At 32.9% G+C, this 24692-nt stretch overlaps 1 protein-coding gene across 1 annotated transcript in view; it reads right to left on the bottom strand.

The window, feature by feature from the left end:
• Positions 1 to 24685, bottom strand: part of LOC131074947 (peroxisomal (S)-2-hydroxyacid oxidase GLO4-like) — a 43378-nt gene extending 18693 nt beyond the window's left edge. The window contains exon 1 of the mRNA XM_059213870.1: positions 24637 to 24685. Within this exon, the coding sequence (XP_059069853.1) occupies positions 24637 to 24685 (49 nt within the window). The remainder of the gene's footprint in view (positions 1 to 24636) is intronic.
• Between the last annotated feature and the right edge of the window lie 7 nt (positions 24686 to 24692).

The following is a 24692-nucleotide window of genomic DNA, read 5'->3' as shown; positions in this document are numbered from 1 at the left end:
TAAATATTGTTGTGAATGCATACCACAATGGGGTGCAATGTGAATGCGAACGCCGCTTGCTCATACAGGGAATCCGTTCTAGGGAGTATGTCATGGAATCCTCATAATCCACCATGAAGAATGCCAAATGCGTAAAGAATGCCGATTATCTTGTACAAAGATTGAAAATGAACATTTAGAGTTGTTAAAAAATGTGGCCTCCATTAACGAAAACTGGATGGACATCACAGAGAAGGAGTTGGGTTTTATTATAGAAATTGATAGAGACTGCAAATGGGTTCAATAAAATTAAAAAATTGAATGCTAAGTGTGAAGAAAAACAACATCAACTAGAACAAACTAGGGAAAATGGGCTTAAAATAAACAATCAGCTCCATGTATTAAGAGAACGATTTGCTGATGGATAATATAAAATGCAACAAACTACAAGGAGCAACATTTGTAGACAGTGAAGATGAATAGTGAAATACATATCTTGGAAAACATTGAGAAGATCGTTTGGAGAGGAAACGATGGGCGATAGTAAATTTCTAGATATTGGCTGCCATGGGATTCCTTGATTCTCAAAAGAAAAGGTGGATCTGTGTTTAACCTGGATTTTATAATGATATAGAAGATATACAGGTTTGTTACAATGTTAGAACCTTCAAATCACGGATGCCAGTCTCTTGTGGAGGAAAGGAGGTTTGTAGTCAAGCTGGCTATAGGTAATCAACTACGTATTGTTGGGAGATGAGTACCACAATTTCCAGATGTTTGCAAAATCAAGAATTTTCTGACAAAAGGGATTGCAATATGTAATGGATGGAAGCCCTAAATAATCGATGAATGCATCAAATGATAGATCAAAATGTCTATTAACCATATGATTGTTGCAAAATAACACATTTGCATGCTCTATAGTTGAGGAAAAAATGATGTTGCAGAATGAAATCAAGATGGATTGATTTTGTGTTGTGACCAAAAATGCCATTGTTACAGCAACACTATGTTTATGATTTGAGGTGGTACCATCATTGTTATGCTTGCGATGGTTCTTGAATTAAGAGAAACATGCCAGATTGAAAGCCCATCGCTAATTGATAATTATGAACTTAAAAAGGGGAATCAATATATACATGGATATTGAAATAAAAGGGTGAAATGATGATTTTTAGGGTAACAGTGTCAAGAAATATAAACAACTATGAGGGGTAAAATGTTTTACCAGGGGTGAAACCTCTATGCCAAGTGAAAATATTACATTCTATTGTAGAGAAAAATGAGAATATTAAGGTGTATTTTTCTCAAATGATGACTGTCTATCAAGAGAAAAAAGAGGGGCATTATTATTCATAATGGATATTCCTTTGAAATGAGCATTTTCAGTCAATAATTTGGAAATGGTGTGGTCATAAAGTGAGATGTTCTCACTCAATGAGCAGACTTTATCCAAAGGGGGGAAAGTAATCCTTTTTAAGTCAGAAGTGGGCAGTGACTAAATGTGGTAATCTTGGGCAAAGGTGCAAAAAGTGAATTGACATGCGCCTAAGTATGGCATTTTTCAGATTTTGACAAATTTTCAACAGGGTATGCAAGTGCACATTTTTGGAAAATTTTGAAGGAAGAGGAGGAACTGATTTGAAGTGCAGATTTCAAAGAGAGAAGACAAGTCACTTTCTCAAGATGCCTTTAGGGTTTTATTCTAATTCTTTTTTTTTTAAGTATATCTTTCTTTTCTCTTTTGAGTTATTGGGATTCTAAATGTAGTTTCTTCCTCATTCTGGAAGCATGGCTTCTATGTACATTGCATAAACTTTTATGACAGTTAGAGTTATTTTCAGTTTGTGTATGCTTTGCACTTTCAGTGCTTGTAATCATTTTATGCAAGTAAAGAATACAGGTTTCTCATGCTATTGTCTCCTATATGTAACAGTGTTGTTTATGAAATAGAGAATCAAGGATTGTGAGTTTTGTCCGAGCAAGCCTGGTGTTTATTCTATTTTCTACTTCTCTTTAAGAAAGAGATTAGAGTGCTTGAATAGGATAATTAATATTATCTCTTGTGTGTAGGGTTTTAAGTATGATTGCAGGAAGAACCAAGCTAAATGGTGTTGATGTCAGGCATTGATGCTAATATTTATGTGGTTGCAAATCAGGCTACTGAGGTGTAAGGTTGCGTACTAAGGGTAGACTTTGCTGCCCATACAAGGAATTGATCATGGAGTTGTTTCCAGTTTTTAGAACCAATTTCATAATAAATCTTTTTACTTTCTGCATTTCCTTTTAGCATTAGGAGTAGGTTAATGTAGAAAACCCCTCAATGAGACACATAGATGTTTAAACTAAGGTTAGAGCCATAACCAGGAGTTCAACCATCTTCCTTAGTACTTTTTCATTGGGATGATCTGTTGTTTTCATGTGATGTCAAGAGTTCACTGAAGATGAAATTTGTAGGATATCACATAGGTTCACCCACCTTGGTATCACAGAGCCAGAAGTGTAGGAGATCTCAATCTTGTGACTGAGTCCTGTCAAGTTGGCCAAATCCTTCTCTGAGTTTGTCGATGGGTTAGTGGCAATTCCTCTAGGACTTGAGGACTGTTGGTTTGGGATCCAATAGTACATGCCTTCTATAAATGATGATGATGTGGATTCTTGTCCCTCTCCCAAAGTTTTTCCTCCCCATGTGGATACTTTGGTGCAAGAGGATCATATCCTATTTGAAAACCTTCATCATAAAGCATTGATGAATAAAGGTGCTCTATCCTCTCCTAAACATTATCCTACTTACAAGGATATTTTTGTGTAAGAGGATGTTATCCACTTCCTAAATAATGTCACCTTCCATTACTTTCAACACTATACCTTACCGAGATGAAACATTGAAGGATGTTCGTTATTTTAGATAATTATATATTTAGAGAACAAAGGATATATTTTGTTTGCATACTTTTATAAAGATACCTTTCACTAACTATATATAGATTAGCTTTAGTTTGAAAGTGATTTATTTTTAAATTTTAAGTGGTTAGCTTTAAATACGTTTTTTTTGGTGCTTTAATTATTATTATCTTGAAATCCTAAAGATTGGACCTTGTAAACTTATAATAAGTGTTTTAAGAAAAATATTTTCACATGATAGTGGATGTTACACTCATTGTTGGAAAAATGAGACTTGGCATTCAAATATTCTGATTTAGAGGCAGGACTTGGTAAATACTCAATAAAAATCAACAAAATATAATGAAATTTTGAATGAAAACTAATATTTGGTGTTTTTTTATTTTTTTGTTGCAGGAGAGTCTAAAATGAAACTTAAGAAGACACATATATGATTTTATGAAAAACTTAGTCAAGACTTGATGTGCAAGTATTGTACACTTGATTTATTTTCAAAATGGACTAACATATTATGGTTAGTCACAATGATTCCATCCATGTCTTCAAACTATGGCTATGCCTATGTTGTAAAATTATCTAATTATTGAATTTGAGTACTCTATGCGACTAGCGTGTTTTGATTATATTAATTAGAATGAAATTAAAGAATATTATTAGGGTTTGTACTAGTGTTGTTATTCATCCTACTTATAGTTTTGTATCTTGCTAAATTGTTAAATTCTTAAAATCATCAATGGTTTGTATATCAAAAATAACTATTCATCCAATTTTCATGCACACAAGCTTATTAACTTCTCATTTGAGGTAGTGGAAATGTATTAATTTTTTCTTCATTTGTATAACATCATAAATTATATCCCTATACAATTCCATAATCACATAGGCCTCACTTTAGCATTAAGGGCTTTTGTGTTAAAATTATGCCTAATTTTGCCTACACAAGCTTCAAAGTTGCCATCCTCATTTTTTACCTTTCTCTCGGGTCCTTTGTTCATCCGTAATGGACTAGACAAGGGAACCCAAATTCCCTTTACATCTAGATAGTGGTATCCAAACACTCTTGTCCAGGCCAAAAGGGGGATATTTTTGACTCTTCAATGGATGAATAATGTAGGCAGGATTTCCTTTTCCATGTCGACATGCTTCATAATTTCAAACACATTTCATGAGGTGAGATATAAAAACAAGCCTTAAACCCTCATTTGATACATCTCTCATCAAGGAAATTTACTCCACAATTCAAACTCAAGTAAGAAAGCAATCAAGCATCATCAAGGTAACAAAGGAGAGGTTGAGTATTTAGATTTTAAGCATTCAAGATGGCATCCATGATCAAGTTCTTATGAAGACATCTATGCATTCCTACATAACAACATCAACCTTTTCATGAAGACTACAACACAAAGGAGACTCATGATGATATATAACATTCCAATTCAACATTTCAATTTTAGATCTAGCATATGCCCTTTCAAGGTACGCTTTCCAATTCAATTTCAATTCAATTATAGGGTTAATTCCAAACCTAGAGTTTGACCTAGGAAAACCCCTATCAAGCCAAAAACAATTTTCCCTCTACTATGCATAGGTAACAGATTCAGGAGACAACAGATACAAATTTCAAAAGAGAAAATAGAGATGTACAGAATTAGCTTTTGCAAAGGTGTAAAATAAAGGACAAGGTCACTTGCACACAATTGTCTAACACTTTTATGATGAAACTTTAGAGAAACACTTAAAACAAAATCTTGATCCCAAAAATATATTTGTTGTCTACATTCAACACTTCTAAATAGCGGTGCCCAAGCACCATTGTCCTACATTTCTAAGACCAAATTTCATACACAAGTTCTTGTTTTTTCCTATGTATAGATCTATACCTTATGTCTAGATATATGATCTAAAACTATTTGTGCATGTTGATTATTGTCAATTTTACATCTTTAACCCTAGATATTACATTCAATTTACATTATTTTCATAGTTCATTTTCAACTAAATCAAGGAGAACTGAATTCATCTTATGCTTGATGCTTTTCAAAAATTTATGACATTGAGCCAATTGAATTCATCCTTCTCCTTAAATGTTATTCTTGGAAGTAGGTTTTATTCCTAGTTTGCATGCATAAACTTGTGAACCTTATTTCTCACCATTACAATTTGATATATATAAAAAAATTAAAATTAAATCTTACAATAGTCTTGTTCACATACTCTAGGACAATTTTTTCCTTATAAAAGTCTCCAAAAGTTATTGTGCATGGTGTTATTCTTTATATATTTACCTATTGTCTAATGTCTAGGTTAGTTTATATTTCAAAGAGCTTCCCGAAATTATTTAAAGACAAGTTTTACCTCACACACTAATATGATTAATTCCTCTTCCAAAAGAAAATCAAAACACTAATAGGTATGAAATAAAAACACGTGCTTAAGAATAATAAATGGGAGACTGCATGTTAAATGTACATTTAAATAAGATACTACATTTTCATATCATGAACAAAAGAGAAATTTAAAGAATGAAGAATAAAAATGATTTAAAAATAATGTAGTTTGTTTTCTCTAAAGTTTAATCATAATTTAGATAGAAGTTGGAGAAAGTAGCATATTTGGTTTGTAGTAGATATTTAGACCTTTTCTGAGTGTCAAAATATTATAGCTAAATGTTGTAAGTATTTACATTAAAAAAACAAAACAAAAAATCAAATTTAAATTGTAATTTTTAAGAATAATAAAAAATAATTAAAATTTTAAAATTTGAAGCATATCAAAATTAGAAGTGTAAGTCAATTTTCACATTTATTTGGTAGTTGTAAGGTTAGAAAGACATTTAAATGAACATTTTATATAGAAAAGGAACAAATATATGAGTAGAGAGGAATTTTTTTTAAAAAAAAAAAAGTGGCAAGCCACTGATATATATATATATATATATATATATATATATATATATATATATATATTAACTGATTCAAGAGCTCAATAGGAAAATAATCGGGAAGAAAACCCTATATCCTTGCTCAGATACAATGAACAAACAAAGAGGAAAAGAGGCTATGAGAAGGAGCCCCCCAAAGATCCAAAGAGAGAGATAGAACTTGCCCATAGTACAAGCCTTTTAGAGGCCAAATTTGGAGTAGAGAGGAATTTTATTATTCTAGAAAATGATTAATACCTTCCAAGTAAAAGAGCTATCTAGAATTGCGGCAGCAGCAGACGCAAATGTTGAATCTTTCCCCTGCAAGGAGTAGACATCAAAGTTGGAAAAAGTCATTTATATTTTATAAAAAAAAATTATTTTACTTTCATTAAATATTTTTTGCTAGAAAATTATAAATAATAGATAGTAAATTTGTAGAAAAGTTGGTATTCGTATGGAACAACCATGGTAGCTTTTGAACTTGTGAGTTTATGTTGTTTGATGCCTCATATAGAAGCAACATGACACCTAGGGAATATTATGAAGAACAAAAGTTTCTATACAAATGAAGAATATATGGTGAGAATTTCCATTGAAAAAAAATGCAACATAGGCTTAATATGCAAGAAAATCATAGAAATCTCATTTGGTCTCACTAAAACAACTACTGCTTTAAAAGAGAAATCAAATTTTGCATTTGGTGATGATGAAAGAGAAATCAAATTTTGCATTTGGTGATGATGGAAGAGAATCCCAATGTATCTTATCACATTTCACCATATAACATCATTTCAGATCATGAAAAAGTATCAAAGTTTAACATTAGCTTATATGCATTATATCTGAAATTTTTTAGAGTTGATTGTAAAAAGTTGTCATTGTCAAAAGATCACAACTTAAGATAGGAAACATTCAATTCATCAAGTGAAAATTTTAACCCAATATATCTCAAGGAAATACAAGAACCATAAGGACCTCTGAATAAAATTAAATCAAGTTTCTTCAACACCCAAATCTTCACCAATGAGTTTTGTCCAAATTATATGTTATACTAAATATCAAGATTCAAAACATCTTATGACTGACATAGATCATTCCTAAATATTGGAGATAATATATAAATATCCTTGGAATCCATCCAAAATTAATAGAATAATTAAGAGGACAGTAATTAGCAAGTCCATTTGTGATATTGATATAGTAGTAGAGTTATAATAGTTGTCATATATTTGCATTAAATCTTGTAATAAGCATGTGGTGACCTAATAAATAGTCTCTATTCATAATCTAAATGTGACAGGACAATGAGTTGTTTCTAATCATTTTATAATAGTAAATCAATGATAAATTTTTTTGTTATTCTCAATATATATTATCGTTTTAACTCTAATTAAATTTCATAATATTGGTTCCCACTTTTTGGCCAAATCAGCACAGTGAAATTAGTATTTTGCACCAAATTTTCACTTTCTAACACTTTAGTAGCTAATTCGTTAAGAATTTAAAAATGAATTTTTGTATCGATTTTAAATATATAATTTTTTTTTAATTAGAAATAAATTGTGAATCTTTTTACATAACTTTTAATAACTTATTTTTTACTATTGAAAATGGCATTCTTCAAAAGTGTCGTTTATGTCCTTGTGCATAACATTTTTTATAGAAAGGATTAAATTTTAAATTTTAAAATATAGATATGCCACACCAGCATCTAGTGCATGAATTTTTTCTTTATAATTTTGTGTTGCAAACATTTTTTTAAGTTAGGGTTATTATAATGTGGATACAGGCATGTGTTGTCATCCATAACTTTTTTTAATGCATATATTTTAATTTCTACATTTTTTGTTGTAATGGGGATATCAATACCTAGGGAAAAGACATTTTTCAACTTTTTTCTCTATTTTCTATTTTTCCACACATGTGAAACAAAGACCTTAATGTTCAATGAAAAACTACATTCACAAGAAATAAAAAATAAGTATATTAATGAAATAAAATATATTTAAATTTATACTTTTTAGAAAACTTATAATAATTACAAAATGGAACTTCTAAATGAAATCATTTTAGAATTGAAAAGATAAAATAAAAATGAACTTTTGATAATGTTTTCATAAGTGTCGAGGAGACAACATTGCATGTATGATTTAAGACTAGAGGGGTTGTATCCAAGGGGGTTTCGTCTAAGAGGGTTTGATCTAATGCTCTTCAATTTAAATCCTTCAAATGGAACTTCTCAAGGCTTAAATTATTTTATTTATATAAAAAAAAAAGTGATTTCAAGAAAAAATAAAGATGTCCCAAGTTCGTAATTATTGCGAGATTGACATCTAGTCAATCTTTAGGCTCTCCTTCTATGATGCATCAAGTGACTTGGAAAATACTATCATTATAGTGTACTTTTATGATATTATAATCTTTTCAAAAAGTTATGGTGATCATTTCTAACATTTGCAGATAATAGTTGAGGAGAATAGATCTCATTATATTTCCTTGAATCCAAATAAATCTATTTTTTTAGAATTTGAAGGAAGTTTTTTAGGCCACATAGAATCTAAAAAAGACATGAAAATTGATGCTAACATGGTTTATATTATTCATAGTCTATCTCTACCAACTATAAAGTTTGGTACATACACTCTTTTTTTACAAATTCAATTTCTCGTGAAGGTTTCTACTGACAAAATTCTTTTAGAATTTGACATGCATTTCTAGAAAAAAAGTGAGAAAAATATTATGGTTTAAAACCCAAGGAAACGTTGGTAGGGGAAAAGGGCCAAGATTTGGGCTCAAATGGACCTAAAATAGGCTACAAAAGTAAATTCTATGGTAGATTTAAGACACAATGTAAAATTGTGAGGGTACATAGTTTTGTACGCTATAAAAAACTCAATTATTGAACTACTTATAGAAAATATCTTTCCTTTAAAACTAGTGGTAAAGATAAAACAAAATGAAATACACTAATGAAAATGAAAATAAAACCATAATCTCAGGCATTTTAAGGGAAATTTAAAAGAAAAAGATCGGTATTCCTACACCTATTCAACATAAAAAACCTGTATTGAATTCTACACCTTCATCACTAGTAAGGGAAATGTATCCCAAGGAGGTGGCATCCACTCTATCACAAATAGATAATAGCATGTTGTCTCCAATACAAGATATTTTTCCACCCCAAGATTATCTAAAAAAATTGTGAAGTAAATAAAGTTCAAGAGGAATTCCCCACATAGGTACAAGATGAAGTTGAGTAAAAGAGAAAATCCTCCTTGTACTAAATTGATTTTTAAACTCTTACTATGGTGGTTTAAGAACTAGTTATGAAGAGCCAAAGCGCCAATCTAGGATTACTAAAATTTCAAAGGGATGTTTGAAAATTGAAATGAATATTTCTCCAAAGGACAAATCCAATAAAGTTGTAAAGCCCACTAATTTTTATATTATTGGGACTAATTTGTGGCCAAGAACCCCCTAATTGAGAAAGAAAAGACTTGAACTTAACAAAATAATCCTCAATAGTACAAAATGAATCAATACAAAGAGATGCCAATTCTACCTCTAATTGCAAATCTCTTACATCACTAGTTGAGCCAAAGAGATCCTTATATTTATCCCATGCCCCTCTTGGTGTAGTGCACCCCTCAATATGGAAGAACAAGGAATATGAAACATGCATGAAAATCAAGCCCATCACCTCATTGCATTTTTTCCTATCTGCAAATTTCTCATGCTACATGGTGAAAGTAGGTTGTCTCTCATTCAAGGTAGACCATAATCCATTAGAACAAAGAAATATTTTCATCATCACCCTCCATGTGTGATAATTATGAGGAGTGAGAACCTCAAATCCCAAATCATCCATGTGAGCCACAACATACGAATAAAGAAAATAGAAAAATATATGATAGAAACTTATCTAAAACCTGTAATATATGACAAGAAACTAAAAAAGAAGCCCCCCGATAAATTGTACCTCTCGAAGTAGTAGGATGTCCAAGTTATCAAAGAAATTACACAAATTGCAAAAACTTAATAGATAATACATGGGCTTGAATTTGGAAAAAGCAAACAAGTTGAATAATAGAGCTCCTCAATACATTTTCGATGCTACAAGAATCATATAAATCAGAGATTGTTGCAAAAATTTATGATCTTGAGAGTCCAAAATAAAGGATTGACTTCAAGCTACAAGAAAGAGTGATGAATGGAAAAAATCAGGAAAAATAACCTACATCACCGTGGAGTTGGTAGAACCATATTTCCAAAGATATATGATTTGCAAAAATCTAATATTGAATTCCCAAGATATGCTCAATGGAAAAAAAAAATCCTATATGGAACCCAATAAAAAATCTAGTGAGGCCAAGAAAGGGCCCTAGACGGATAGGCCATGGTCACCAATATGACCATCTGCTTGGATAAAGAAAAAACAATAGTCCCAAGGACTAAATTGTGGGCCAATCAAGTGCATGATACAAAGGAGACCACTTGCTTGGGTACAACAAGGGGCATGAGCCCAAAGAGGATATTGGTGGCTAGAGGGGCCCACAAGGGCCAAAGTGAGTGTAAACCAAGTGGATGTCTAGAATGACCACTGACATTACACTCCAATTGTCAAATCATCATTATCTTTGGATCTTGTTCAAAATCACTTTCTATAAGGTCCTAATATTTCACCTTCTTCTTTGATTGGGTGTTCACTTGATTGGATTGTGTCATCTTCATCATCATTCTTCTTCATGCTTCTCTCTTTCAATTCCTATCCTAAATGGGAATTATTCCTATATTTGTAATTAGTTTTGTTTCTTTTGAGAGGGAGACAATTTGTTTGTTGACATTGGATCATGTTTTTTCCTTAAACACTTACCCTTGATTATTAATTTTTGAGGGGCTAAATAGTCTCTCTTTTTCCCTCTTATGTGGGGGCAGAGAGTAAGTGGTGGTTCTTTCCCAAGTAGTTTTCTTCTTGTCAATCATTAATACATGGGTACCTAAAATGACCTTGTAGTCTAGACCCTTCTTGCAGATCATTTACATAGTCTTTATTCCTCCCTAAGTTGCACTTAAGGGGGATGTTAGAATTAATAAGGTATTTTCTTAATTAATTACTTAATGTGGACCTATTCACAAGTTAATTTAGCTTAGTTTATAAGGTTCCTTTAATAGAGGTTATTTATATAATGGGGTCATGTATAGATCATTTAATTTTAGTTACCTATGTCATTAAATATTAATTCCAGGTGGTTGTGGCATGGCATAGGATTAAGACACATGTCAACATCTTGTTTAATCCTACCACTTACCTTTTCTATATAATCAAAGTCATTGTACATGTGTAATATTCCCATTGATCATATCTCATATCTCAATATTTAATAAAGTTGATTTCTTGAATACTTACTTGTGGAAGGCATATTTGTTTTTGTAGGTAATCCTAGAGTCTACAACTCCTACAATATTACAAGAAATTTGGAGTAGGACTATTAATTTTGATTATCTAACCTCCTAAAACCTTCAAATCTTACATAAAAATAGGATAATAAACACTTGTGTGATCTCTAAAAAGAAAAAGGGAAAATGTGAACAAGAAGATAAGTTTCAAAAATGTTTGGAGTTATTCATCATCTATTTCAAATAATTTTCTTTCCTCTAAAAAATGATGGAGAAAATTTGAAATGTGTCAAGGAAAAACATCTATGCCAATACTTCATGCATATCTATAATGATAAAAAATAAAATTAAACATCCTATTATAAGAGATCTTTGGATTCAATTGCCTCTCCATGTTACTTGGACCGTTTAGAAAGAAAATGATAATAGAAGAGATTATTTGACTATTTTTTTAATAGTGTATCATGCTATCTAGGAAAATGTGAATTATTTTGCTTCTACAAAACCCCAAAAGCTTCTAATAGCCCAAGAAATAATAATAAGTAAAAATTGGGGCATCAAAAAGTATCTTAATAATATAGATTCCCAAGAGGCTTTAGTCAAAAAATTTAAAAAATGAAAATATCCATATGTTAGAGTTGAATGAAGCTTAATTTTGATGGCCTCAAAGGGAAACTTGGCTAAAGGTACTTCAAGAGATATAATTCATGCTAATAAAGGAAACCTAATTAAATTAATTGCTAAGTGTATTGGTATTAAACCAAATAATGAAGTTGAGGTCATTGCCCTCTAGAGGAAAAGAAGACACATTCTTATTTTTGGTATCAAAATATTGATATAGAAGGTGACTCTAAGGTCATCCTTGATTTTGTTAAGATTACTAAAAATCCCTCTTAAAAATTTAGGAACTATATTGAAGACATAAAGGATTCTTTGTTGAAGTATGCAACACAAGTTTATAAGATCAAACAAGAAATGAGAACACCTTCTACAAATGAGAGCAGCACGAAAAAAATTGATAGATTCCTCAAAAGAAAAGATCACATAATAAATGCAAAATAACACAAAATATTCTTTATAGAAAATAAAGACAAACCTAATCTAAAATTAAGGAACTAAAATTAGCTCAAAAAGCTAAAGTTAGTTCCACTAAATGAACTTAAGCTTAAAAAAGCATGTCTCCTAAATGCAAAATGTGCTAATATAAGCCCCCCTTAAGTGAAACTTAGGGAGAAGTAAATAATAACTACATACATAAAATACAATGAATGGGTCCAAAAAAATAAAGGCTTCATTAGGTACCTAATATAAAAGGAAAACAAATCTCTCACAACTAAAGAAAACGAAAAAAAACCCACTAGGAGAAAACTCTCTCCAAAAGAGAGAAAAAATAATGAAGGACTAAGAAGCTTCTGAATTGATGTCCCAAAAGAATAGGAACATGAGAAACATCATCTAAAACACAATAAGCCTCCAAATTAATGTCCCAAAAGAATAGGAACATGAAAAACATCATCTAAAATATGAAAAAGTTGTAAACAACTATCAAATTTTTGTTTTGCTATAATGCTTAATTAAGAACCTTCTCTAGAGACAATAATCTACATGAGTGTACCCAATACTACTAATCAAATAATTAGATGGAAAACAAAGAAAATAATATCATTGAAGATATTATTAGAAAAGCAAATCATGTTAATTCCAATGGTAAAAAGGTTCTATAGTTTGAAAAGTCAAAAGAAAATAAATTCATAGTCATTTTTGGAGAGAGAATTAACTATTTGACATTAGAATGATTATGATAGAATGATGCTCCCTTCACCAAAATCCCTAGTTAGTTTTCCTCTCATTAATTATTATATGCTTGAAGATCTAGATTTTCTACAATTCATATTATCATTTTCCCTTCCTAGACCACCTTAGGCATGGAAATATTATTAATTTTTTTTGTTCTTTATGATGTCTTCACTTCAAAAATTCATTAAGGGAGATAAATCTTCCCCTCTCCACCTAGGTTTACTTTATTCCCTCTATTAATTTAATCTCTATTCAACCCCCACCAATATCCATGCTAATAATCCTTCAAAAACCTCAAAATAGAGTGGGAATGATAAAAATGAATGTGTGCCTATTCTTGAGAAAATACTTGTGTAGTGTCGTAAATTGTACACCCTTGCTAGGGTGGTACAATTTCACACTTAGGTTAGCACCCGCCTTGGTGTGTTTGCATCTTGCATTATTATTTCTCTTTAAGCATTTAATTAAATCTAAAGTCATATTTCATCACTTCATACATTATAAAATTGGGCCCTTTACCCTAAGTGTGCTCCTTTTTATTTTATTCCTCCAATAAATCATTTAATTATAAACCCTAATTATGTCCTATTTCAACCTTTAAGGCCCGCTTTCGCATATCAAAACACCTAAAAATCAGTTGTAACTTTGGGATTTTCTCTAATATCATCATATCTAATGGCCCTAAAAAATTTGATGAAAAGTTGGTCAGACCATGTGCGTTCCTGCCATGATCCTCGACTTTTTTCCTGAAATTTCGGGATCACAATTCTATAATATTATAATGCTTAACCCCAAAATATTGGTGGGAAATTCAATTCCTAGGTTGGCCTAAAGGAATAATTAAGTCAAAATTAAGATGTAGGGTTTCATACATAAGAGCTCTCTTTCTTCATTTGAAAGCATCTCAGAAAATATAGGAAAAGGTTGTTGGAGCGAGCACAAGGAGCCTTCTATGTAGTGAAAGAGAAGCTTATGTGGAGTCTTAACCAACATTCAACAACATTTCATCAAGTATTCATCATCAATTAGGAGCCTTGAAGACATTGAAGAGTAATAGGAGAGCTACTGGTGATATCTCTCTCTTGGGGATTGGTATGATTTCATGTTATTTTCATGTCTTTGTATGAGCTTCTTTACATCAATTTAGATATTTACATTCATGATTTATATCAATTTTAATCATTGACTTAGAGCATTTACTTTTTCAATTACAAGCATTTAGGGTTTACTCTTTAGGGTTGCTCTAGATTGTTTACTTTCATTTTAGGATCTTTCATACACACAAAATTCTAGCACACACATTTTCAGTATATTATCGACTATTCGTGGAGGTGGAAATAACCAAAATAGGGTTTTGACTAAGGCAAAACCCCACATAGCCACCCAAACCTTCCCTTTTCAGTTGCAGGTGTAGAAACAGGTACCTAGAGGCACTTTCAGCTCAACAAAAGGCACAAGAATCACCTAGAATCATCATATTTGCCCTAATCTACCTGGGATAGGGGCATGGAACCCTATTACTGCCTAAGACAGTGGTGTGGTGCCATGTTCCCCCTAGTTTTTAGTGATTTTTTAGCAAGTTGCAGCTTCAGGATCTCAGATTTGCAGTTTCTCAGCTGCAGCCCCCTATCTGTAGAAACAGGACAGTGGCGTGGCACCCTGGTCTAGGTCAGTATTTTTGAATTTGTAGTATCAAGTACATATCCATAATACTCTCACTTTTCTTCTTTTAGTATCTCATTTTCAGATCTGCAAGTTTGTACAATTTCAAGTTGATTTGTGCTTCATCCTCCATCTCCTAGTCTAGTTGATCAATCAAACCCTAGTTTTTGTCATCATTTACAACAAGAGGAATAGAAAACGTAAGATATAATCATTGGCTCTCTCTTTCTCACAATAATTAGCCCAAGTGATTTATCTCACTAGGCTCTTCTGTATTCCCAATGTGTTGGCAAAAGTGGGATTAGGTCCTACTCACCCGATCTCGCTTTTCCCGCCACCACAACTTGTTATGGAAGCTCAAGATGAAAATTAATATTATTTTTAAGATGATGTTATGGAGAAGGGGAAAAATAAACTCATGCTTTTTATAAGGATTCGACTTCTAATGCTAAGGATATAGATAAGGGAGGCCCTCACCTTCCCACCCCTACTTCTACTAAGAAGGGTATTCAAGATATAAATAAATAATACATAAAAAAATCTACCCCTCAGGAGATCTTTATCTCTCAAAAAAAATGTGGATAGGTTAGGTTATTTGTTTAATAATCCCAAGAAAAAAATTAAATTAACTTTGGAAAAGCTAGTTTGGACCTTTACAAGGACGTTGAGTCTTTAAACCAAACCGATATGCATAATAAAGGAAGTATAAGCTAATATTATTATGGAAGGTTATATATTTATTGGCCTCAATAAAGTGGTTGCAACTAATAAAGGGGGTAGTGTTCAGGGAAAAATAGATGATGCTAGGGGTTTTCAAACTATTTTAAATGAAATGACCTCAAATACAGAGAGAAATTGGATGATTTAACTTTTCCTAATTCATACAAGGAAGAGGAGATTGAATAATTGGGAATGAAGAGTAAAGATTTCAATTATAGTGAGAAATGAGACAATATATGTATGAAACTATGAAGCTATATCAAAATAGGTTAGTTAAGGTCGAGAAGGTTTTAATTAATTTGGTGAAGATAATTAGTAATATAATGAAGAGAACTATCTTAGGCATCATCACCTTCAAATGAAGATCAACGTGAAAAAGAATGAGGAAAAAATTGAAGCTTCAAAGAAAAATATGAAAAATGAGTATCAAATGACTTTGGGGACCATTAATTGCAAAGATACATTGAATGCTATGACTATGGACTAGGATTCCATAGTTGCTAGTCATAAGATTTAATTTCTTTTTTTTGATGTATTTTTTTGTTGCATCTATTTGTTCTTATTCTAGCACTCAGCTCAACTTAAGCCATCCAATTCTTTCTAGTTATTTTGATACTTTAAATATCTCTACTATCTTGATGGAATTTTTTTATGTAAGGTTCTATGACCATTTTCTTAGATTTTAATATCAAAATCACCCTTTCCAATTACATAACCTCTATGGAAGTTATGGAAATTCTATTATTTTTATTATGTCTTGGTATCTTTCACACTTATCATGATAGCTTCATAATCATTGTTACTACTTATCAAGTTGCCATTAGTTTTATGTTCAAAGTTATTCTATATACTCTAGTCGGTATGCACAGTCCAATCGGTTATAGAAGAAAGTAGTCTCAGAGCGTAGTATACACTGAGTTGTCTACCAAGTATCATTTCATGTCTACCAAGCAGCAAAGATGACACACCGAGTGAAATGTGTTACCAGATTCATTGAACATGGACATACATATTAAAACGTGTTACAAGATCGAGGCACATAGAATTGTTATCACATTGGAAATTGCACTTAAAGATTGTGTATGATTTCGAGGTCATCTAGCCAATAGAATATTTTGCATGGTTATTCATTTGATAAAATATATTTGTAAGATCGAAGCAATGAATGGATCACCGACATAAGAGATCTATTTATACGACATGGATTAAGATCAGATATATACATGTAGCATGATAGAAAGGAAGATATAGAAATATACAAAGCAAGACATGTGAAAGCACTAAGTATTATGACTGTTACAGAGACACAGAGGTCACCGAGAAGGATTCCAGAGAACAATCAAAGAACAAAGTAAACAGAAGGGTTTACTGAGTTACTATATGGGTTACCGAGGTATGCTATAAGCAAGGTAATCTTATTCTGAGCACATAGAATCTGCTATAACATTCCAGATGTAAAGTTGTAGATATTTGTAATGATTTTATTGTAATATTTTGAAGTTGTAAGAAAAACTTTTAACAGGGTAAAAGACTCTAATCAAGTCTATAAATTGTAAAGCCTCTAACCAGGTGTAGCATTTAGATTAAGTGTTGTAAAATCCTTTAGCAAGGTAGATCTAACAGATCTTGATACTCCTAACAGGGTAAGCTATCAGAAATAGCTAAACATGTAGCTCTAACCGAGCAACCTTTGTTATTGCAGTAGTGAAGTTGTGGGTGCTATCCCCACCGTAGTTTTTCTCTCTAACCAAGAGTTTCTGCATAACCAAAATATATTTGTTATGGAGTGAATCATGTATGACTGTTATCTATTTGTTTTAGCTTTATATTATGTTACTGCACTATTCGGTTTATGCATAACAGTAAAGTTATTATTGAAGAAATGTTTTGAAGTACTGATTCACCCCTCCCCTCTCAGTGCATTAGCTTTCCATATTAGGCCTAACAATTGGTATTAGAGCTTCAATCTTGGAAAAGGGTTTAACTGCCTAAAGAGAAAGGTCTTATCAATGTAATACTATAAACAATCTTGGAGGATTGTGTATCTGCAAGAAGAGCTGGATCATGCTAATGAAGTGATTGTAGACATGCAAAGGCAAATGCAAAAATCTTTGAAAGTGAGAAGAAGATTATCTGATGATTTGCAGGACTCTCAAGAGTTAGTGGAATAAATTGAGACATCATCTGAGAAAAGCATATCTGAAGAGACTGAAGAAATGATTGGAGTATTGAAAGAAAAGAACAAAGCACTGGTCGATCAACTAAAAGCAATGAAAAGAGAGCATGAACATTTCAGCACACAGATGATTGAAAATCTTGATGCATTGAGGACAACCGAGGATAAAGTAAGAGATCTAGAAAGAGAGAAACAACATCTTGAAGTCTTAGTATCTAATAAGAATGATGAAATCACAAGGATGACTGGAATTCAACAAAACCTGTCAGATCAACTAGGTTATGCACATCATGAAGCAAATCTGAAAGATGATGAGAATCAAGCATTGAAACTTGAAGTATCAAGGTTGACCAATGAACTTGAAACAGAGAAGAAATCCAAAGAAACACCGAAGAAGAGTTATGAAGCATCAAAGATGTTGGATGAGCAAATGAATACAAGAAGACCCAACAAAGATGCAAGACTCGGTTACAAAGGAAAAGACTCTACCGAGAAGGGAATTCATACTACCAAGAGAGGAGAATCATCAAAGCAAGCTGGAATCAAGAATAACATCAAAGGAAAGAAGCCTATTTGCAACTACTATGGAAATCAAGGTCACACTGCCAACATGTGCCAAATCAGAAAAGGTAAGCAACCAAATGTCACTAAGTCCAATGGTTATTGTTACAACTACAATAAATATGGTCACACATCTAATCAATGTAAGATAAAGTCTGTTAACAATTATCAAAAGGCAAAATTCAAAGGGTTTTGTGAAAACTGCAATAGATATGGACATAGTACCGAGAAGTGTTGGTTTAAGCAAAAGAACTATATGTCGTCTGCACACCGAGCAAATGCTAGAGGTTACCGAGCTCACACAAATCCTTACCGACAGTATTTTGCAGTACCATGGGATTAGAATACAAGGATATGGTGTGAATGTTGTGGAAGATATGGACATATAAGTGCCAACTGCTTTATAAGGTTTGGGATGAACAACCGAAGATCATGGAGAAATCCTGGTATGGCATGTTTTCATTGTCACAAAGTTCAACACTTGGCTGGAGATTGCAGAGATCAACCTAGAAAAGACACTGAGGAAATAAAAGACAAATTACAGATGATTTGGAAAAAGAAGGAAATTGTGTCAAATGAAGAAAGCACCTTACCTACTGAGTTAGGTGCACCTATTCCAAATTAATCAGTAAAGGTATGAAGGCACTGCATTCTCTCAAGGTTAAATCTTAACAATTCCTACTTCATTATGTACTTAATTCAAAATCTGCATAATTAAGATGTAATAGTAAGCTTGAAATTCTATCGAAGTCTTTTAAGAGCACTTTACAGGAAACCTATCAAGTCGGTGAATACAGGAAACCTATCAAGTCGGTAAATGAAGGAAGTTTGGTTACTCGGTTAAAGCAGAAAAAGGAAAGAAAGTTTAGTGGAACCGAGTGCATTTAATGTTTTTGACCTAACCTGCACGGAGCCTGATAAGGCATATTATGTACTTAAAGCATTTTTGCGGTCATTTTTACTTACCAAGTTTTCGAGAGAGTAGAGCAAAGCGAATCTAAGGTGATCAAACCTCCTACAAAGAAAATTCAAGGTATTTACATCAATCTCAACGTATTGTTAAGCTGGTTTATCGATCTTATCAAGTTGCTATTATCTGCTAAGTGTGAAGCATCTGCCATTTGAAAATCCTGAAACCCCAAGGATCTTTTGTTAGTTTTTTAATCTGAAATCTACAAATGGCACCTAAGATCCAAGATCCCATTGTTGTCAAGAATGTTGAGAATCCCTCACTAAAATACTCATTAACTCCCAAAGTTGCATATGAACCGGATGACAAAAATGCATTTTCACTCATCTTGGATAGAGTGTTATTAGTCGAGGATGTGAGATTCTTCACCAAATGTCATGTTGAAGAACTCGGTCATGTTGAAATCAAAGACACCTATGATGAATTATGCACAAATGGTAAATTGAATAGCAAGTATGAGCACATTAAGATCAAGGGATTAAAGCCCTAACCTATCCCCAAGTGTTCAAACCCCAGTGGGTCAAGTTTGTTCTGAGCAGAGTTCACGATGATTTCATGTGGTTAGAAGAGCAACTGTTTAAGATTACCAAGGAAATCATTCATCTGATTATCGGTTACCCTATTTATGATCATGCTCGAGCCCAAAAGATGATATCACAAAAGGAATTGATCAGTTTAATCGGAGTGGAATCGGATTGCAGAGGACTAAAATTGAACAATGTCATAGATGAAGAACTAAAATTTGCCATTAGAGTAATAGGTTACTGTTTCTTCCAATCGGCAAGGGAAAATAGTGTACCTTGTGCAGCAGTAGACCTAGCATATAAAATTGTGAAAAAGGGAATGAAAATTAATCTTTGTGAGGTGTTGTTGAAAAACCTGTTTGAGAATCTGAACACCATCAGGAAGTCGAAGAAGAACAACTCGGCTAATACACTAAAGTTTGGATCACTACTTGTATGCATGTTTTTTTATTTTGAAAAATTCTTTCCGTTAGTCAGTAAAGTTGTTTGGGAACTACACCAACCAATCACCCATCAGATTAATGACTTCATCAAAAAGTTAGGTGATAATTTTAATGATATTATGGATGATTACTTCAGTAAGTTTCAAGAGAAAATGCATAACAGGTACTGGATTCCACCCCAGCTAGTGGAGAAATACAAAAATGACATATGTTTTGAAGTAGACACTAATTGTTGTTATGTGAATCTTGTGGAACCAAGAACTCAATCTTTGTCACCGATGGGTTACGGGATTGATTTTGACATCACACAATAGCAAATTGATGCATTTCTTACATTGCCAAGACATGCTACCGAGCTGAGGTATGGAACCTATGAAGAAGTGAAGGAAAAAGTAAAAATGAGCATTGTAATACCCAAAGCTACAAGAAAGGCAACAAAGATGATAAAGGCATTATCGGAGAAATTCGGAGAAGACTCTTCCTCCACACCTGTCAAAGACACTTTAGCCATTATTGAAGAGGAATCTGAAGCCCAAGAGGTAGCTATAACACTGAGCACCAAATTGCCTAAAGGAAAAGTGTTGAAAAGAAAGAAACATGACACATCAATGGCCTCACCGACTCCACCAGCAAAGCGACCTAACATTAGAGCATCTGCAGCTTCACTGAGTAAGAAAACAAAGAGTGTTACTATTCCTAAGGTAAAAAAAACTTACAAGAAAACTACTCGGAGACTCATTTTGGCAAAAGAGTGTAGTGACACCGAATCTGAGGATGCAAGCAAATTTCAGATTGTCAAGAGCAAGAAGGTAAATGTACATAGTGTTGAAAATTTTTGTGCTAATCTGAAAAAATATTGTGGATTTGGATCATTCAGATATGTTAAGTATGAAACCAAAAATAATGATGAAAAGAGACAAATTGAAGAAGCTGTCATTTGCACACTTCTAAAATTTCAGTTAGCTCCATTGGAACTATCTAAGTCACTTCAAAATGAATTACATTTACATATTGATAATAGGTGGAAGTATGCAATGGACTCGGAGAAATAGATCAGAGAAAGAAGTCTGGTACATCTCTTTCCTGACATGTCAGTAGCTGAAATAAAAGAACATCTGACAACCTACAACTCAAAGTTTCTCATCAAACAAAGAGCCTTAAAATTGATGAATGGGCTGTATATTGAAGTAGAAAATGAGACAAAAGCAAAGTGGTAGGAAATATTTAAAATGAAGGATGCTAGTGAGCAAGCTGAAGTTGAAATTGTTGATGTCACTAAGCAAGATCCTGATGTTCCCGAGCAAGACCTTGCTGGCACCATTCAAATAGATAAAGATATCATGGATACAGAGGCACCGGAATAGGAAATGATAGAAGGCAATGCATATGCAAAACTTGTATCCAGTGAATCAGTCTTGGAACAAGTTCAGCCTTATCCACCGTTCAATCAACCTGTCTCAACCGAAACCCCTCAGGATATGGATCAAGGCACTGAAGGTCACAAGTCTACAGCAAGAGAAGGTACTACTCAAGAATAGATGTCTCAAGCACCTTCTAGAACTGAAAATGTTGAAACTGAGACATCGAGTACCGAGACACCAAAGGACTCTACAGAGGCTAAAGAAACCGACCAAAGTGTTGCCTCTATCGAGCAACCTACCGAGGGTCATCAAGCCTCACAAGCCATTGTCTTAGTTCCATCGGTGAAAGGTAAAGAAAAGAAGATGAAAAAGCAGAGTTTTAAAGTTGATTTGTCAAAACCAATAGTGTTGCCCAATGTAGACATATCAAAATTAAAGGGGCAAGCACTCATTGATTTCAATGAACTATGCAAAGAAAAGGTCAAACAAGAGAAGCAAATGGTGATTCAAAAGAAAAATAAAGTACTTAAGAAGGTGAAAGCACTCTTAATGGATATGCTACCTGAAGCTACAGTGTCAACAGATGCAGCCATCCACATTCAATTGGATGAACTCCTAACAAAGATAGAGACATCTGGAGTAGATGCATCGAAATATTTGAGCAAGCTAAAAGACAAGGAGCTCACTGCAAAAATGATAGAAGAGGTACAAAAAGCTATAGCTATTGGCAAAGTTAAAATTGTCAAATTTATTGCTGAGTTGACTCCTCAACTCAAGCACATTCTTTATTTATTTCAGAAACTCTGTACATTTTCTTTATTCATTAAACACATCAAAAATAAAACAGAGGCAATTGAGAAAGAGATCACCGATCTCTCAAATAAGTTGACCACAGAGCCAAATTCAGTTCAGAATTTCTATACCAAGCTACAACAACTCATGGCTCAACAATTGGACCTAAGAAATGAAGAACACAAGATTAGGATGGACATAATGACACTTCAGACATTATTCCTTCCTCATCTTTCATCCATCCAAGAACAGATCAATCGAGCCACCTCCTTATCTACTACACAAGAGGGAAGCACTTTAGATGGCTTAATATCATTATTGGCTGATATTCAAGCGCATAATTCTTTAATGGACAGTGTAAAGGATGCACTCTCTGTCGTTCTCACCGAAGCACGGACCAAGTACAAATCCATTTTTGACCAGTTGCCACCACTGAATGGTAACTAAATTTTGATGTTTGTCAAAAAGGGGGAGTGATATAGTATTCAAAGTATCAAGCAAAAGGAGTGTACTATACAGGGGGAGTATACCGAGTAGTGTAAGCAGAGTACCCAAGAGCAGTGAACAAAACAGTAAGCAAAGAACAAGTACAACACATAGAACATTGATCACCGAGCATGCAAAATTAGAAGTTTTGTACAGTATATCGATAAGGGGAGTATATCTGGATTTACTATTTCATTGACTATTGTATATACTGTCAATATAGTCAAATTTTGCAAGTATATAGATTATTGAGTTATAACTTTGAAAGTAGTTTTTGTCAAACATCTCAACTAATGTCAAAAGGGGAGATTGTTACTACTTATCAAGTTCCCATTAGTTTTATGTTCAAAGTTATTCTATATACTCTAGTCGGTTACTACTACTGAAATATTCAGTCGGTATGCACAGTCCAGTCAGTTATAGAAGAAAGTAGTCTCAGAGCGTAGTATACACCGAGCTGTCTACTGAGTATCATTTCATGTCTACCGAGTAGCAAAGATGACACACCGAGTTGATATACACCGAGTGAAACATGTTACCAGATTCATTGAACATGGACATACATATGAAAACGTGTTACAAGATCGAGGCACATAGAACCGTTATCACATTGGAAATTGCACTTAAAGAATGTGTATGATTTTGAGGTCATCTAACCAATAAAATATTTTGCATGGTTATTCATTCGATAAAATATATTTGTAAGATCGAAGCAATGAATGGATCACCAACATAAGAGATCTATTTATACAACATGGATTAAGATCAGATATATACATGTAGCACGACAGAAAGGAAGATATAGAAATATACAAAGCAAGACATGTGAAAGCACTAAGTATTATGATTGTTATAGAGACACAGAGGTCACCGAAAAGGATTTCAGAGAACAGTCAAAGAACAGAGTAAACAGAAGGGTTTACTGAGTTACTATATGGGTTACCGAGGTATGCTATAAGCAAGGTAATCTTATTCTGAGCACATAGAATCTGCTATAACATTCCAGATGTAAAGTTGCAGATATTTGTAATGATTTTATTGTAATATTTTGAAGTTGTAATAGAAACCTTTAACAGGGTAAAAGACTCTAATCAAGTCTATAAATTGTAAAGCCTCTAACCAGGTGCAACATTTAGATTAAGTGTTGTAAAATCCTTTAGCAAGGTAGATCTAATAGATCTTGATACTCCTAACAGGGTAAGCTATCAAAAATAGCTAAACATATAGCTCTAACCGAGCAACCTTTATTATTGTAGTAGTGAAGTTGTGGGTGCCATCCCCACCACAGTTTTTCTCTCTAACCAAGAGTTTCTGCGTAACCAAAATATATGTGTTATGGAGTGAATCATGTATGACTGTTATCTATTTGTTTTAGCTTTATATTATGTTACTGCACTATTCGGTTTATGCATAACAGTAAAGTTATTATTGAAGAAATGTTTTGAAGTACTGATTCACCCCTCCCCTCTCAATACATTAGCTTTCCATATTGGGCCTAACAAATCATGATGATCATTTTTTAACCTCTACATAGAGATTAAAGTATAGACAATGATAGAGAAAAAAAAAGATTGAAAATCCAAAGGTATTGAATGAAAGATAAATTAGGCTCAAGCAAATGAACAAAAGATAAGACCAAAGGAATATGTGTTTCATAATCAATAGGTTTATAACTCATCAAGCGATGTAGCGTGGCACTACTTTTTTTAGTAGATATAACACCCATCTTGAAAACCTTAATGACCCTCTCATAAAAAGATTTACAAGATACATCTTTTGCTGAAGATTTGGAGTAGAATTACAAAATACAAGGTAATAGAGGATATCAACTCTCATATTAATAACTTTAACACCACTATCTTAGATCTACATTCATGCTATGTTGTAGTTACAAAATAAATTTTTCATACCCTCAATAAGGAAGCATTAAACTTGTAGTACCATTTTCTCGAGAAATTTGTGTATCCTTTCTACCAACTAGTAGGCTCATTTAGTCA

This window comes from Cryptomeria japonica, chromosome 2 (assembly GCF_030272615.1).
Source record: "Cryptomeria japonica chromosome 2, Sugi_1.0, whole genome shotgun sequence".
Taxonomy (NCBI): Eukaryota; Viridiplantae; Streptophyta; class Pinopsida; order Cupressales; family Cupressaceae; genus Cryptomeria; species Cryptomeria japonica.
Note: the sequence above shows the minus strand (reverse complement) of the source record. Positions and strands in the feature narration are given on the sequence as shown.